This window comes from Hyla sarda, chromosome 1, assembly GCF_029499605.1.
Source record: "Hyla sarda isolate aHylSar1 chromosome 1, aHylSar1.hap1, whole genome shotgun sequence".
Taxonomy (NCBI): Eukaryota; Metazoa; Chordata; class Amphibia; order Anura; family Hylidae; genus Hyla; species Hyla sarda.
The window spans coordinates 107,643,893-107,660,444 of NC_079189.1; the positions used below are offsets into that span (position 1 = coordinate 107,643,893).

At 46.0% G+C, this 16,552-nt stretch overlaps 1 protein-coding gene across 2 annotated transcripts in view; it reads right to left on the reverse strand.

The window, feature by feature from the left end:
* The window catches only part of LOC130357086 (cytochrome P450 4V2-like), a 57,562-nt gene that overhangs the window by 27,498 nt on the left and 13,512 nt on the right, over window positions 1-16,552 (reverse strand). For both annotated transcript variants that reach the window (XM_056559462.1, XM_056559456.1), the window contains exon 3: window positions 9,188-9,273. In XM_056559462.1, coding sequence (XP_056415437.1) covers window positions 9,188-9,273 — 86 coding nt within the window. The remainder of the gene's footprint in view (window positions 1-9,187; window positions 9,274-16,552) is intronic.

A 16,552-nucleotide genomic window follows, 5' to 3' on the forward strand; every position in this document is an offset into this window, starting at 1 on the left:
AGCTTGGCACTCTCCACCTCGGCTCGGCACAAGCCATCAGTTCTCTGTAAGGTGCAGAGTCCACTACTTGAAAAGGGTAGGGCTGCAGCACCAGCAACTTGGACAGGAGCACATTCAGCTTCTGCGTCATTAGATGAGTGGGCACATACTGTTGTCTCTTGAACATGGCTTCACCCATGGATTGTTGGCGGAATGACTGACTAAAAGTAGGATGATCAAGGGCATCTGGAGCGACAGAAAGAGGGTATGACACACAGGTCCCTTCAGCTGAGGTGGTGGAGCCTTGGCTAACTGAAAGTGGGAGCGGCATGCCACTGGGTGATGCAGCAGGCTGGACCACTACATCAGAGTCACGGTTCTCCCAGGCTGCTTTATGGTGGCACAGCATATGTTGGTGCCAACATTGGGACCATGGCCATGCTTCACCTTCTGCCGACACATCTTGCATGTGGCTATGTTAACCTCCTCCAGATTCTTGATGAAAAACTGCCACACCACCAAGTAGCTGATTTTCCCACCAGCATAGGGCAAAGGCAATGGGAGGACAGGGACTGCTCCCGGGCCATGCCAACTGAGGGTTGTGTCTGAGGAACCCACGACTGTTGGCTGGGGGTATCAGATGTCACTTGTGATGTAGTGGATGACCATGCTAACCTGTCGATGACGGCAGATGGGTTGCTGGTCGAGACACAATTGCTAGCTGATACCGGGAGCTCCGGCTTATCGCTGCGACACCTGCTGCCACTCGCCCCTAGTCTGCTGCGACCTCTACCTGATTAATTTAGGCGTCTGTGCATGTCTCCACACTTCTGTGCCTTACATAATTAGTGCGTATATGAGATGAGTACAATAAGCTTCACTACACTTAAAATAGTATTTGGTCTAGAACAGCAGCAGGTGTGTACTTTTGTATCTAGGCCCTTGACAGATTGACAGGGACAAAATAGTACACTACTTAGATGTAGGTATGTGGTATGCACTTATGAGGGCAGACAAATGCGCTACAGTATGCTTAAAAAACTTATTTTTGCACAACACCAGTAGTACACAACAGTGCTGCAGCACACAGTTGCTGTGTACTAAACCCAAAATTGCACTCTTTCATAGACTATTAGGAATGGACTTCTAGGTGTGTATTATCCTGTCTACAGACTAGTATAACCAGCAGACCATTTGTTGTGGAACAAGGAGGGCAGAAAAATGCACTCCAGTACGCTTAAAAAACTATTGGAGTAAAACACCAGCCGTTGATTACTTTTGCCTGTCCTTTCACAGTATTTAGGCCCTTTACAGATTATAAGGTACAAAATAATACACTACTTAGATGTATGTATGTGGTATGCACTTATGAGGGCAGAAAAATGTGCTACAGTACGCTTAAAAAAGTGTTTGAGTACAACACCAGCCTATGATTACTTTTGCCTGGACTTTCACAGTATCTAGGCCCTTGACAGATTAACAGATACAAAATAGTACACTACTTAGATGTAGGTATGTGATATGCACTTATGAGGGCAGAAAAATGCACTACAGTATGTCTAAAAAAACGTATTGGAGTAAAACACCAGCCGGTAATTACTTTTACCTAGACATTTACAGTATATAGGCCCTTGACAGATTAACAGTTACAAAATAGTACACTACTTAGATGTAGGTATGTGGTATGCACATATTAGGGCAGAAAAATGTGCTACAGTACGCTTAAAAAACATGTTGGAGTAAAACACCAGCCGGTGATTACTTTTGCTTGGACTTTCACAGTATCTAGGCCCTTGACAGATTAACAGGTAAAAAAAATAGTACACTACTTAGATGTAGGTATGTGGTATGCACTTATGGAGGCAGAAAAATGAGCTACAGTATGCTTAAAAAAACCTATTGGAGTAAAACACCAGCCGGTTGTTACTTTTGCCTGGACTTTCACAGTATCTAGGCCCTTGACAAATTAACATGTACAAAATAGTACACTACTTAGATGTAGGCATGTGGTATACACTTATGAGGGTAGAAAAATGCACTACAGTACGCTTAAAAACATATTTTTGCACAACAGTGCTGCAGCACACAGTCACTGTGTACTAAACCCAAAATTGCACTCTTTCTAAGACTATTAGGAATGGACTGATAGGTATAATACTGTCTACAGACTAGTATAACCAGCAGACCATTTGTTGTGGAACAAAGACACAGAATTGCGCTGAAAAATTATTACTCCATCCTCTGCTAAGATTTATATAGCTGAGGCAGCTTGTTTAAATGTATGAGGCAACACACATCTCTATGCCCCTCTCTGTAATACAATGCTGAAGAAAGTGATTGGGAGGTAAATGACTGCAGTAAAAATTATTTTCTGTGAAAAAAGCATTGATCTCTCTCCACGAGGGGAAACGCTGCTGGAAAAAGCTTTTCTGTGTGACACACACACACAGGCTGTCCGTCATATCTCTATGCATTGTAATTTATGAAGTGACTAGTCGGAATTTGGCTGCCGATTATATAGGGCTGTGACATCACAGTGGTAACTGGCTGCTGATGCGGTTGCATCCTGCATGTGATTCAGGGTCATCCCGCCTACCCGCTTTGCCTTCCTACCTTCCCATAGTTCCTTGTCCCATGTCCTCACATGTGGATCTGCCATTTCACATGCACTGGAGAATGGACCTCACTAAATGGAGTTTAATGAAGCGATATTCGCATTTGTTGCAAATTGAATTTTCCTTGAAATTCGTGACAAATTCGGATTCGTCAGGTTCGATTTGCTCATCTCTAATAATAAGGTCTGCCGAGTTACCGTGGTTCTCAAATGCTACGTAGTAGAGGTAGCTTCCCTGTAAATCAGTGCTCCACCTCTTTTTAACCCCTTTGAGTTAAAAATCCCTCCTTGCCTTAGATCTAATAGCCATAACGCCATAACGCTTTCAAGTTTCCACCCACTGACCCATTTGAGGGCTTGTTTTTTGCATCACAAATAGTTTTGTGTAAAGATATCCCTTATTTAACCTTAAATCTACTGTGAAAAAAGTGCAGTGTACATTTATTTTGTTTTCTTTTACTACTTTTAATAATTGATAACTTTTTGTATAAAAGTTTTCACATACAGGGCTGTTCCAAGATCTGTAGTTTTTATCGGTACTATTTTTGTTTTAATGGGACTTTTTGGAAAAAGGGGGCTTATTCACATTTATTAACACTTAAAAAAAAATCACTATTTTTTTATCCCTGTAGGGGACTATTACATCCCACAGCCTCAGAAAGTCACTGGGACTACTTGGGGCTCATTAACATACTCAAGTAACATTTTCCAAAGGGATTTTCTGCACTATGGAGGCCAAAAACAGGACATCTAGACATTGTAATAAAACTTATTTTATCCTATATAACGTGCAACTCGTTATATAGGATAAAATCAGTTTTCTTACCATGTCTAGATGTCCTGTTTTTGTCCTCTATAGTGCATAAAATCCCTTTGGAAAATGTTACTTGCTGTATGTTAATATAGGGTAAAATTTGCAGATCTACTACTGCAAATCTACTATCCTTGATATACAGCACCACCATGCAGTTCTCTTAATAACCAGTCAAGGGAATTGGTTCTTCATATACCTTCCTCCAGCTTCTAAAGACTATGGGGGGTATTTACGAATAATGGATGTGGTATCTGTTTTTTTTTACTCCTCTTTTTTTTCATTGGTGGCTTTTTAACTCACTGCACCAAATTTACACAAAGTTGGGCTATAAATTTGGAGCAATTTCAGAAATGTCAAATGTGTGAATGTATCCACCTTTCAGGGGATAGTTCCAGGGCGCTCGTTCAGAGGTGATTATTATAAAAGATGTCTAATTTGCATGCCTAAAAGCTCTTAAAAAAGTCATTTTAATTGCAAAGTAATAATTTGCTTTATAAAATAAACATGTCCATCCAACCATATTGAAATATTTTTACAAATTAAAGAAATAAATGGAAAAAAAGAGTTATATCTAATTTTTTTTAGAAAATAAAAAATATATGTATATATTTCAAATAACGAGGTGATCTGCTTATATTAATGAGTCATTTCGAAAAAATGTTGTAATGTGTGTCTTTTATGCCACTTTTTTAACCCCTTAAGGACCCAGCCATTTTACACCTTAGGACCCGGCCATTTTTTGAACATCTGACCACTGTCACTTTAAACATTAATAACTCTGGAATGCTTTTAGTTATCATTCTGATTCCGAGAATGTTTTTTCGTGACATATTCTACTTTAACAAAGTGGTAAAATTCTGTGGTAACTTGCATCCTCTCTTCGTGAAAAATCCCCAGATTTGATGAAAAATTCACAATCTTCATTTATTACACTTGCATGTTCTTGTAGATTCAATTTTTGAATTTTTACAAGGGGTAAAAGGAGAAAATGTATACTTATATTTGTAGCCCAATTTCTCTCGAGTAAGCACATACCTCATATGTCTATGTAAAGTGTTCGGCGGGCGCAGTAGAGGGCTCACAAGCGAAGGAGCGACAAGGGGATTTTGGAGAGTATGTTTTTCTGAAATGGTTTTTGGGGGGCATGTTGCATTTAGGAAGTAGTTGACCTGAAGTGCACTACGGGCGACCTCCAATGCTCAGAAGAGAAGGAGTCATATTTGGCTTTTTGAGAGCAAATTTTGCTCGGGGGCATGTCGCATTTAGGAAGCCCCTATGGTGGCAGGACAGCAAAAAAAAAACACATGGCATACCATTTTGGAAACTAGACCCCTTGAGGAACGTAACAAGGAATAAAGTGAGCCTTACTACCCCACAGGGGTTTCAGGACTTTTGCATACGTAAAAAAAAAAAAAAAAAAAAAAAATTTCACTAGAATGTGTGTTTCCCCCCAAAATGCTCAGAAGAGAAGGAGTCATATTTGGCTTTTTGAGAGCAAATTTTGCTCAGGGGCATGTAGCATTTAGGAAGCCCCTATGGTGCCAGGACAGCAAAAAAAAAAACACATGGCATACCATTTTGGAAACTAGACCCCTTGAGGAACGTAACAAGGGGTACAGTGAGCACTCCCCCCCCCCCCCCCACTGGTGTCTGTCAGATCTTTGAAACATTTTTAATTTGCACAGCCCACTCTTCCTAAGATCTGTCAGACATCAGTGGGGTGTAAATTCTCACTGCACCCCTCATTACATTCCCTGAGGGGTGTAGTTTCCGAAATGGGGTCACGTGTTTTTTTTTTTTTTTTTTCTGCGTTTGTCAAAACCGCTGTAACAATCAGCCACCCCTCTGCAAATCACCTCAAATGTACATGGTGCACTCTCCCTTCTGGGCCTTGTTGTGCGCCCCCAGAGCACTTTGTGCCCACATATGGGGTATCTCCGTAGTCGGGAGAAATTGCATTACAAATTTTGGGGGGCTTTTTTCCCTTTTACCTCTTGTCAAAATGAAAAGTATAGGGCAACACCAGCATGTTAGTGTAAAAAATTTATTTTTTTACACTAACATGCTGGTGTAGACCCCCAACTTCACCTTTTCATAAGGGGTGAAAGGAGAAAAAGCCCCACAAAATTTGTTAGTCAATTTCTCCCGAGTACGGCGATACCCCATATGTGGCCCTAAACTGTTGCCTTGAAATACGACAGGGCTTTGAAGTAAGAGAGCGCCATGTGCATTTGAGGCCTGAATTAGGGATTTGCATAGGGGTGGACATAGGGGTATTCTACGCCAGTGATTCCCAAACAGGGTGCCTCCAGCTGTGGCAAAACTCCCAGCATGCTTGGACAGCCAACGGCTGTCCGGCAATACTGGGAGTTGTTGTTTTGCAACAGCTGGAGGCTCCATTTTGGAAACAGTGGCGTACCAGAAGTTTTTCATTTTTATTGGGGAGGGGAGGGGGGCTGTGTAGGGGTATGTGTATATGTAGTGTTTTTTACTTTTTATTTTATTTTGTGTTAGTGTAGTGTAGTGTTTTTAGGGTACAGTCACATGGGCGGGGGATTACAGCGAGTTTCCTGCTGCGAGTTTGAGCTGCCGCGCAAAATTTGCTGCATCACAAACTTGCAGCCTGATACTCACTGTAAGCCCCCTGCCCATGTGAATGTACCCTGTACATTCACAGGGGGGGGACCTCCAGCTGTTGCAAAACTACAACTCCCAGCATGCACAGTCTATCAGTGCATGCTGGCAGTTATAGTTTTGCAACAGCTGGAGGCACACGGGTTGGGAAACACTGAGTTAGGAAACAGACAATGTTTCCCAACCAGTGTGCCTCCAGTTGTTGCAAAACCACAACTCCCAAACATTCTCAGGCATGCTGGAAGTAGTAGTTCGGCAACATCTTAAGAGCCAGATGTTGCCGAACTACAACTCCCAGCATGCTTGGAGTTGTAGTTTTGCAACATCTGGAGGACTACAGTTTGCAGACAACTAATACAGTGGTTCCCAATCTGTGCCCTTCCAGATGTTGCAAAACTACAACTCCCAGTATGCCAAAACTGTCCAGGCATGCTGGGAGTTGTAGTTCTGCAACATCTGAAGGGCCAGATGTTACAGAACTACAACTTCAGCATGCCTGGACAGTAAGGGCATGCTGAAGATGTGTAGTTTTGCAACATATAGAAGGGGACAGTGGTCCCAAAACTGTGGACCTCCAGATCTTGCAAAACTGCAACTCCCAGCATGCCCGGACGCATGTAAGGGTTGTAGTTGTAGTGTAAGGGGACCAGATGGAGCAGTCCAGATCGCTTTTACATCTGGACTGCTGCAAAGATCCACTCACCTGTCACCACCGCTGCCGTCTCCGCCGCCGGGATCCGGATCTTCAGAGACGAGGTAAGTACCGGGGCTGGGCCCCAGCACTCCCCCGTCCCCCGCCGCGTCCTCCGGTCTTCCTCCTGTTCTCTCCGGACTTCCAGGGGCCGGGCAGGGCGGGAGGAAGTAACCGCCCCCCCCCTGCGATTGGTCGGTTAGCTAACCGAGGAATCGCAGGGGATAGGAGGAGGTGGCAGTCTTGCCACCTCGCTCCTATACTTCAGCATGGTCCTGGCTGTCTGTGACAACCGCGATCATGCAAAATAACCAGGCGGTCGGGTCCCAGAGACCCGATCAGCCCGGTAACACCGCCATTTCCCTTGCGATTTGCAACGATCGCCGACATGGGGGGCAGACATGCGTTTGCCCTGGATGCCTGCTGAAGCATTTCAGCAGGCATACTCTTCCGATCTCTGCCCAGCGCGCATCAGAGACTGGAGAAACACCAGGACGTACTAGTTCTAGTACGTCATGGGTCCTTAAAGCCCAGGGTGCCAGGATGTTCTAGTATGTCCTGGGTCCTTAAGGGGTTAAGGTGGTGATTTGCGCCTTTTTAAAGGGGTTGCACCTTTTTAAAAAGGTTGCATTTTCATAAATTCCTGACCACTGCAAAAACCCGACTCAAAACATGCATACCACAGCCAAACACAGGAATGTGCATATGTGAAAACTCACAACAAAAGTTGCAAGAAGCACACTGCACCAAAATATTGCGACAATTTTACCAAAGAAAACAAGAGTAAAATGCTTCATAGATACTCCCCTATGTTATAGCCACAGAGCCCTTAGCAAAATGATGTCTAGCATAAATCCTTTGTATACTGTATGTGCAAAAATCTGCTGCCAATCCACAACATAATAGTGGCCACACACACAATGTGGCCCAGTTTTATCAATCTAAGTCAAAAACTGTCTAGTTTTCCCATACCAACCAATCACAGCTTAGCTTTCACATCTTAACAAGTTCTGGTAAAATGAAAGCTGAGCTGTGATTGGTTACTATGGGTGTCTCTTCTCAAGACTAAAGAAATCTTATTCTTTTTACCTTCCCTCATAACTAAGATGCTCCATACCCCTTATAAGTTTGGTTACACACCTTGTACCTATTCCAGCTCCGGGACATTCTTGTCCAGAATTGAACAGCATATTCTGGTTGAGGCCACACTAAGGCTTTGAATAAATGTATTAACCCAAGTGATATCAAGAGCAGAAGTCCAGATTCCTACATCTTCTAGAGTCACACATTTGCCCATTCACTTAAAGGGGTTATGCAGGAAAATACTTTTTTTTATATATCAACTGGCTCCAGAGAGTTAAACAGATTTGTAAATTACTTCAGTACTTATGAGCTGCTGAAGTTGAGTTGTTCTTTTCTGTCTAAGTGCTCTCTGATGACACATGTCTCGGGAACTGTCCAGAGTAGAAGCAAATCCCCATAGCAAACCTATTCTACTCTGTGCAGTTCAAGAGACAAGCAGAGATGTCAGCCGAGAGCACTGTTGCCAGACAGAAAAGAACAACTCAACTTCAGCAGCTGATAATTATTGGAAGGAGTAAGAGTTTTTAATAGAGATAATTTACAAATCTGTTTAACTTTCTGGAGTCAGTTGATATATATATATAAAAAAAAGTTCCTGGAATACCCCTTTAATTCATTAGCTATGAAACTGAAAAGGCGAGCGCTTAGATAAACCATAGACAAAGAATGGTGTAGCACTGCATACAGCACTGCATACACTGCCCACCATTTTTTATATTGCTGGGGGGTCCAAATAGTTGAACCCCCCGTGATCATATGCTTATCTCCTATTGTGTTATGTAGATGTGGTTGTTACTAGTGTTGCTCGCGAATATTCGCAATTCGAATATTATTCGCGAATATCGCATATTCGCGAATTCGCGAATTTCGCGAATATAGCGCTATATATTCGTAATTACGAATATTGTTTTTTTTTTTTTTCTTCACAGTACACATCACAGTGATCACCCCTCTCTGCTTCCAGCTCGTGTGGTGTAAAGAAGACTCCAATACTACTGTGTAAGACTGGCGTGCGAAAATTCGCATATGCGAATATTAGCATATGCTAATTTTCGCATATACGAATTTTCGCATATGTTAATTTTCGCATACGCGTATTTTCGCATGCGCGAAAATAAAACGAGAATATAACGAATATGCGAATATTCGCGAATATATGACGAATATTCGTCCGTATAATCGCGAATATTCGCGAATTCGAATATGGCCTATGCCGCTCAACACTAGTTGTTACCTGTCTTTAGTGGGACAATTTTTTAAAGTGAGCCAGTACCATATACAGAAAACATATCTGGTCCAATTCTATCCACAAAACTATGCAGGTTGCAGCTATTAGTTAACAGAATAAGGAATCATAAACATATATATTTACCTTGTTAGAAGACCTAAACCAAGCCAAGGATGAAGGAACTGATAAGCAAATGATTTGTCCATGTGTTTTGAAGTGCTCAGTATAGGCTAGAAAACAAGAGAAAAAAAACTGTAACAGCAGTATAACGGATTTTCTATTCTTCCCTCAATTCCCTTTCTATTCCGACACATCCCTAAAGTTTGAATATTGACTTCCAGACAATGGGGAAGATTTATCAAAACCTGTGTAGAGTGGAGCAGTTGCCTTTGGAAACCAATCAGATTGTTTCTTTTATTTAAAAAAAAAGGGCTGGAAAAACGAAATTAGTGATCTGATATTGCTATTTGCTGATATTGCTGATATTGCTATGGGCAATTGCTCCGCTCCTGCTCTACACACTTTGTTTCCAAAGGTTAGGGGATATGATGTTAGATTGTGGGGGTCCCACCATTGGGATCTCTGGGCCGGCAGCGACGGCGTCCGGAACAAGGAAGCTTGCAGCTGCTGCATTTGTGATTAGTACATAGCTGTCACGCCTCCTCACATAAACGTGAATTGAGGGGGCGTGGCGGCTGGTATCGCCAGTCATTGCTCCGTGCACCGAATGACAGGGGTGCCACAGCAGAGATTGCGGGAGTCCACATCAGAAGGACCCCCCGCGATCTAACATCTCATCCCCTATGCTTTGGATAGGGGATAAGACCGCTACCTTCCTAATGTGGGGAACATGCTACCTTCCTAATTAGGGGAAACTGCTACCTTCCTAATGTGCGGAAACTGCTACCTTCCTAATGTGGGGAAACTGCTACCTTCCTAATGTGGGGAAACTGCTACCTTCCTAATGGGGGGAAACTGCTACCTTCCTAATGGGGGGAAACTGCTACCTTCCTAATATGAGGAAACCGCTACCTTCCTAATATGAGGAAACCGCTACTTTCCTAATGTGGGGAACATGCCACCTTCCTAATGTGGGGAACATGCAACCTTCCTAATGTGGGGAACATGCAACCTTCCTAATGTGGGGAAACTGCTACCTTCCTAATGTGGGGAAACTGCTACCTTCCTAATGTGGGGAACATGCAACCTTCCCAATGTGGGGAAACTGCTACCTAACTAATGCCCCCCCCCCCTTGAAGTAGAACCCCCATCATCCGTCAGCTCATTCTATTACCACAGTGGGGAAGGGGGAATTGGAAGGGGGGTTGCTGATGGATGATGGGGGTGCTACTGCTGGTGGGGTGTGTTGCTGGTGGATGATGAGGGGAGCATGATGGGGGGCATTATATGTGAGGAGCGCATGATGGGGCATTGTATGAGAGGGGTGCATGATAGGGGCATTATATGTGAGGGGTGCATAATGGGGGGCATTATATGTGAGGAGCGCATGATGGGGCATTATATGTGAGGGGTGCATGATAGGGGCATTATATGTGAGGGGCGCATGATGGGGGCATTATTTGTGAGAAGCGCATGATGGGGGCATTATATGTGAGGGACACATGATGGGGGCATTATATGTGAGGGGCACATGATGGGGCATTATATGTGAGGGGCATATGATGGGGGCATTATATGTGAGGGGTGCATGATGGGGGCATTATATATGAGGGGAGTATGATGGGGGCATTACATGTGAGGTGCGTATGATGGGGCATTATATGTGAGGGGCGCATGATGGGGGCATTATATGTGAGGGGCGCATGATGGGGGCATTATATGTGAGGGGCGCATGATGGGGGCATTATATGTGAGGGGAGTATGATGGGGGTGTGGTAGCTCTTGGGGGGTACAGTGTAGTTGGGGTGTTGCTTCAGAATATAATAGGTTAATTTAACCCCTGTCACTCGTGAGGCCAGTGTGAGGGTTAATACGATGAGGTAAATCTCCGGCCTATCGCCACCCTTACTAGAAACGATAGGTGCGTGCTTAAATGAATGAAAGTCCACAATGGAGATGAACTTGAACTTGCATAAACTTTACTGAAGTACTTGCGGTACATCCAATTAACAGCAACAGTCTTAGTAATACAGTATCTATATAGCACGGCAATGATTGACAGATGCTGAGGACCATTGACTTATCCAAAGAGTTATTAGATTTAGGATTTTTTTAGGTCCGGTGATCTTGCTGAGGTAATAGGGATTGAAGTAACTCACAGTTTTGAGAGATGACCGTTGCCGCAAGGCACCTGGTTACTACTGATGACAGCTGTGCAGATCCGTCCTCATCAGCAGCCCACGAGGAAAGAGCGATGCTGCCAGCTTGGCAGCCCAGGAACAAGAGAGAGATTAATGGCTGCCGCTCCCTTATATGGGCAGGGGCAGGGCCGTTTTGGATTGGTCCGTGTCAGCTGTCACTCACCGTTACAGGGCATGGTGGGTGAACACGTCACGGGGACCTCCAAAGGTCCTTAAGCAAAACCATAGAGTTTCTACCTGATCACGTGACCCGCAGGTCCTGCTACGCTCCGTACAGATAAATAACCAAATATATACAGTTTCTATACCTATAGCTATATAAATATCAAATAGAATTACTATATATCTACTGACCAAGTGAGAGGTGACAAGGGGAAGACTAGACAAGAGGGACCCTGACGTCCTAGGGACTCTGGCTATGGGGACCTCTATACAGGTAACGTATAGGATACGGTACCGGGACACCACAGGGGCATTATATGTGAGGAGCGCATGATGGGGCATTATATGTGAGGGGTGCATGATAGGGGCATTATATGTGAGGGGCGCATGATGGGGGGCATTATATGTGAGAAGCGCATGATGGGGCTGTCACGATGCCGGCTGGCAGGTAGTGGACCCTCTGTGCCAGAGAGGGATTGGCGTGGACCGTGCTAGTGGACCGGTTCTAAGCCACTACTGGTTTTCACCAGAGCCCGCCGCAAAGCGGGATGGTCTTGCTGCGGCGGTAGTGACCAGGTCGTATCCACTAGCAACGGCTCACCTCTCTGGCTGCTGAAGATAGGCGCGGTACAAGGGAGTAGGCAGAAGCAAGGTCGGACGTAGCAGAAGGTCGGGGCAGGCAGCAAGGATCGTAGTCAGGGGCAACGGCAGAAGGTCTGGAAACACTGGCAAGGGACACACAGGGAACGCTTTCACTGGCACTAAGGCAACAAGATCCGGCAAGGGAGTGCAAGGGAAGTGAGGTAATATAGGGAGTGCACAGGTGATAACTCTAATTGGAACCACTGCGCCAATCAGCGGCGCAGTGGCCCTTTAAATCGCAGAGACCCGGCGCGCGCGCGCCCTAGGGAGCGGGGCCGCGCGCGCCGGGACAGAACAGACGGGGAGCGAGTCAGGTAGGAGAGCCGGGGTGCGCATCGCGAGCGGGCGCTACCCGCATCGCGAATCGCATCCCGGCTAGCAGCAGGATCGCAGCGCCCCGGGTCAGAGGACGTGACCGGGGCGCTGCAGCGGAGGAGGTGAAGCGAGCGCTCCGGGGAGGAGCGGGAACCCGGAGCGCTCGGCGTAACAGTACCCCCCCCCTTGGGTCTCCCCCTCTTCTTGGAGCCTGAGAACCTGAGGAGCAGACTTTTGTCAAGGATGTTGTCCTCAGGTTCCCAGGATCTCTCTTCAGGACCACAACCCTCCCAGTCTACTAAAAAAAAATTTTTTCCTCTGACCTTTTTGGCAGCCAAAATCTCCTTGACCGAGAAGACGTCCGAGGAGCCGGAAACAGGAGTGGGAGGAACAGATTTGGGAGAAAAACGGTTGAGGATGAGTGGTTTGAGAAGAGAGACGTGAAAGGCATTAGGGATACGAAGAGAAGGAGGAAGAAGAAGTTTATAAGAGACAGGATTAATTTGACACAGAATTTTGAAAGGACCAAGATAGCGTGGTCCCAACTTGTAGCTAGGGACACGGAAGCGGACATATTTAGCGGAGAGCCATACCTTGTCTCCAGGGGAAAAAACGGGGGGAGCTCTTCTTTTCTTATCCGCGAACCTCTTCATGCGTGAAGAAGCCTGTAAGAGAGAATTTTGGGTCTCTCTCCATATAATGGAAAGGTCACGAGAAATTTCATCCACAGCGGGCAGACCAGAGGGCAAGGGGGTAGGGAGGGGGGGAAGAGGGTGACGGCCGTACACCACGAAAAATGGGGATTTGGAGGAAGATTCAGAGACCCTGAAGTTATACGAGAATTCGGCCCATGGAAGGAGATCTGCCCAATCATCCTGGCGGGAGGAAACAAAATGTCGCAAATAATCACCCAGGATCTGGTTAATTCTTTCTACTTGTCCATTGGACTGGGGATGATATGCAGAGGAAAAATTTAATTTAATCTTGAGTTGTTTACAGAGAGCTCTCCAGAATTTAGACACGAATTGGACCCCTCTATCCGAGACAATCTGCGTAGGCAACCCGTGAAGACGAAAAATGTGTACAAAAAATTGTTTAGCCAACTGAGGCGCAGAAGGAAGACCAGGAAGAGGAATGAAATGTGCCATTTTGGAGAATCGATCAACGACCACCCAAATAACGGTGTTGCCACGGGAAGGGGGTAAATCAGTAATAAAATCCATACCAATCAGAGACCAAGGCTGTTCGGGGACAGGCAGAGGATGAAGAAAACCAGCGGGCTTCTGGCGAGGAGTCTTATCCCGGGCACAGATAGTGCAGGCTCGCACAAAGTCCCCAACATCCGTCTCCAGAGTTGGCCACCAATAGAAGCGGGAGATGAGTTGCACAGATTTCTTGATGCCCGCATGACCTGCGAGATGGGAGGAGTGACCCCATTTGAGGATTCCGAGGCGTTGGCGTGGAGAAACAAAGGTCTTTCCTGGAGGAGTCTGTCTGATGGAGGCAGGAGAAGTGGAGATCAGGCAGTCAGGTGGAATGATGTGTTGCGGAGGGAGATCAACTTCTGAGGCATCCGAGGAACGAGAGAGAGCATCGGCTCTAATGTTCTTATCGGCAGGACGAAAGTGAATCTCAAAATTAAATCGGGCAAAGAACAGAGACCACCGGGCCTGGCGAGGATTCAGCCGTTGGGCCGACTGGAGGTAGGAGAGGTTCTTGTGGTCGGTGTAGATAATAACAGGAAATCTTGATCCCTCCAGCAGATGCCTCCATTCCTCAAGTGCTAATTTAATGGCTAGAAGTTCTCGATCCCCGATGGAGTAGTTCCTCTCCGCTGGAGAGAAGGTCCTAGAGAAAAAACCACAAGTGACAGCATGCCCGGAAGGATTTTTTTGTAGAAGAACAGCTCCAGCTCCTACTGAGGAGGCATCAACCTCCAATAGGAAGGGTTTGGAAGGGTCAGGTCTGGAGAGCACGGGAGCCGAAGAAAAGGCAGACTTGAGTTGTTTAAAGGAGTCTTCTGCTTGAGGAGGCCAGGACTTGGGATCAGCATTTTTCTTGGTTAAAGCCACGATAGGAGCCACAATGGTAGAAAAATGTGGAATAAATTGCCTGTAATAATTGGCGAACCCCAAAAAGCGTTGGATAGCACGGAGTCCGGAGGGGCGTGGCCAATTTAAGACGGCAGAGAGTTTGTCTGGATCCATCTGTAGTCCCTGGCCAGAGACCAAATATCCTAGAAAAGGAAGAGATTGGCATTCAAACAGACATTTCTCAATTTTGGCATAGAGTTGGTTGTCACGAAGTCTCTGAAGAACCATACGGACATGCCGGCGGTGTTCCTCTAGATTGGCAGAAAAAATTAGGATATCGTCCAGATATACCACAACACAGGAGTATAATAGATCACGAAAAATTTCATTGACAAAGTCTTGGAAGACGGCAGGGGCATTGCACAGTCCAAAGGGCATGACCAGATACTCAAAGTGTCCATCTCTGGTGTTAAATGCCGTTTTCCACTCGTCCCCCTCTCTGATGCGGATGAGGTTATAGGCGCCTCTTAAGTCCAATTTAGTGAAGATGTGGGCACCTTGGAGGCGATCAAAGAGTTCAGAGATGAGGGGTAAGGGGTAGCGGTTCTTAACCGTGATTTTATTAAGACCGCGGTAGTCAATGCAAGGACGTAGGGAGCCATCTTTTTTGGAGACAAAGAAAAATCCGGCTCCGGCAGGAGAGGAGGATTTACGGATAAAGCCCCTTTTTAGATTCTCCTGGACGTATTCGGACATGGCAAGAGTCTCTGGGGCAGAGAGAGGATAAATTCTGCCCCGGGGTGGAGTAGTACCCGGGAGGAGGTCGATAGGGCAATCATAAGGCCTGTGAGGAGGTAGAGTCTCAGCTTGTTTTTTGCAGAAAACATCCGCGAAGTCCATATAGGCCTTGGGGAGACCGGTTACTGGAGGAACCACAGAGTTACGGCAAGGGTTACTGGGAAGCGGTTTTAGACAGTTCTTGGAACAAGAGGACCCCCAACTCTTGATCTCCCCAGTGGACCAATCCAGGGTTGGGGAATGAAGTTGAAGCCAGGGAAGTCCAAGGAGAATCTCCGAGGTGCAATTGGGGAGGACCAAAAGTTCAATCCTCTCATGATGAGATCCGATGCTCATAAGAAGGGGCTCCGTGCGGAAACGTATGGTACAGTCCAATCTTTCATTATTTACACAATTGATGTAGAGGGGTCTGGCGAGACTGGTCACTGGGATGTTGAACCTGTTGACGAGAGAGGCCAAAATAAAATTTCCTGCAGAACCAGAGTCCAAGAAGGCCACTGTAGAGAAGGAGAAGGCAGAAGCAGACATCCGCACAGGCACAGTAAGACGTGGAGAAGCAGAGTAGACATCAAGGACTGTCTCACCTTTGTGCGGAGTCAGCGTACGTCTTTCCAGGCGGGGAGGACGGATAGGACAATCCCTCAGGAAGTGTTCGGTACTAGCACAGTACAGGCAGAGGTTCTCCATACGGCGTCGTGTCCTCTCTTGAGGTGTCAGGCGAGACCGGTCGACCTGCATAGCCTCCACGGCGGGAGGCACAGGAACAGATTGCAGGGGACCAGAGGAGAGAGGAGCCGAGGAGACGAAACGCCTCGTGCGAACAGAGTCCATATCTTGGCGGAGTTCCTGACGCCTTTCAGAAAAACGCATGTCAATGCGAGTGGCTAGGTGAATAAGTTCATGTAGATTAGCAGGAATTTCTCGTGCGGCCAGAACATCTTTAATGTTGCTGGATAGGCCTTTTTTGAAGGTCGCGCAGAGGGCCTCATTATTCCAGGACAATTCTGAAGCAAGTGTACGGAATTGTACGGCATACTCGCCAACGGAAGAATTACCCTGGACCAGGTTCAACAGGGCAGTCTCAGCAGAAGAGGCTCGGGCAGGTTCCTCAAAGACACTTCGGATTTCCGAGAAGAAGGAGTGTACTGAGGCAGTGACGGGGTCATTGCGGTCCCAGAGCGGTGTGGCCCATGACAGGGCTTTTCCGGACAGAAGACTGACTACGAAAGCCACCTTAG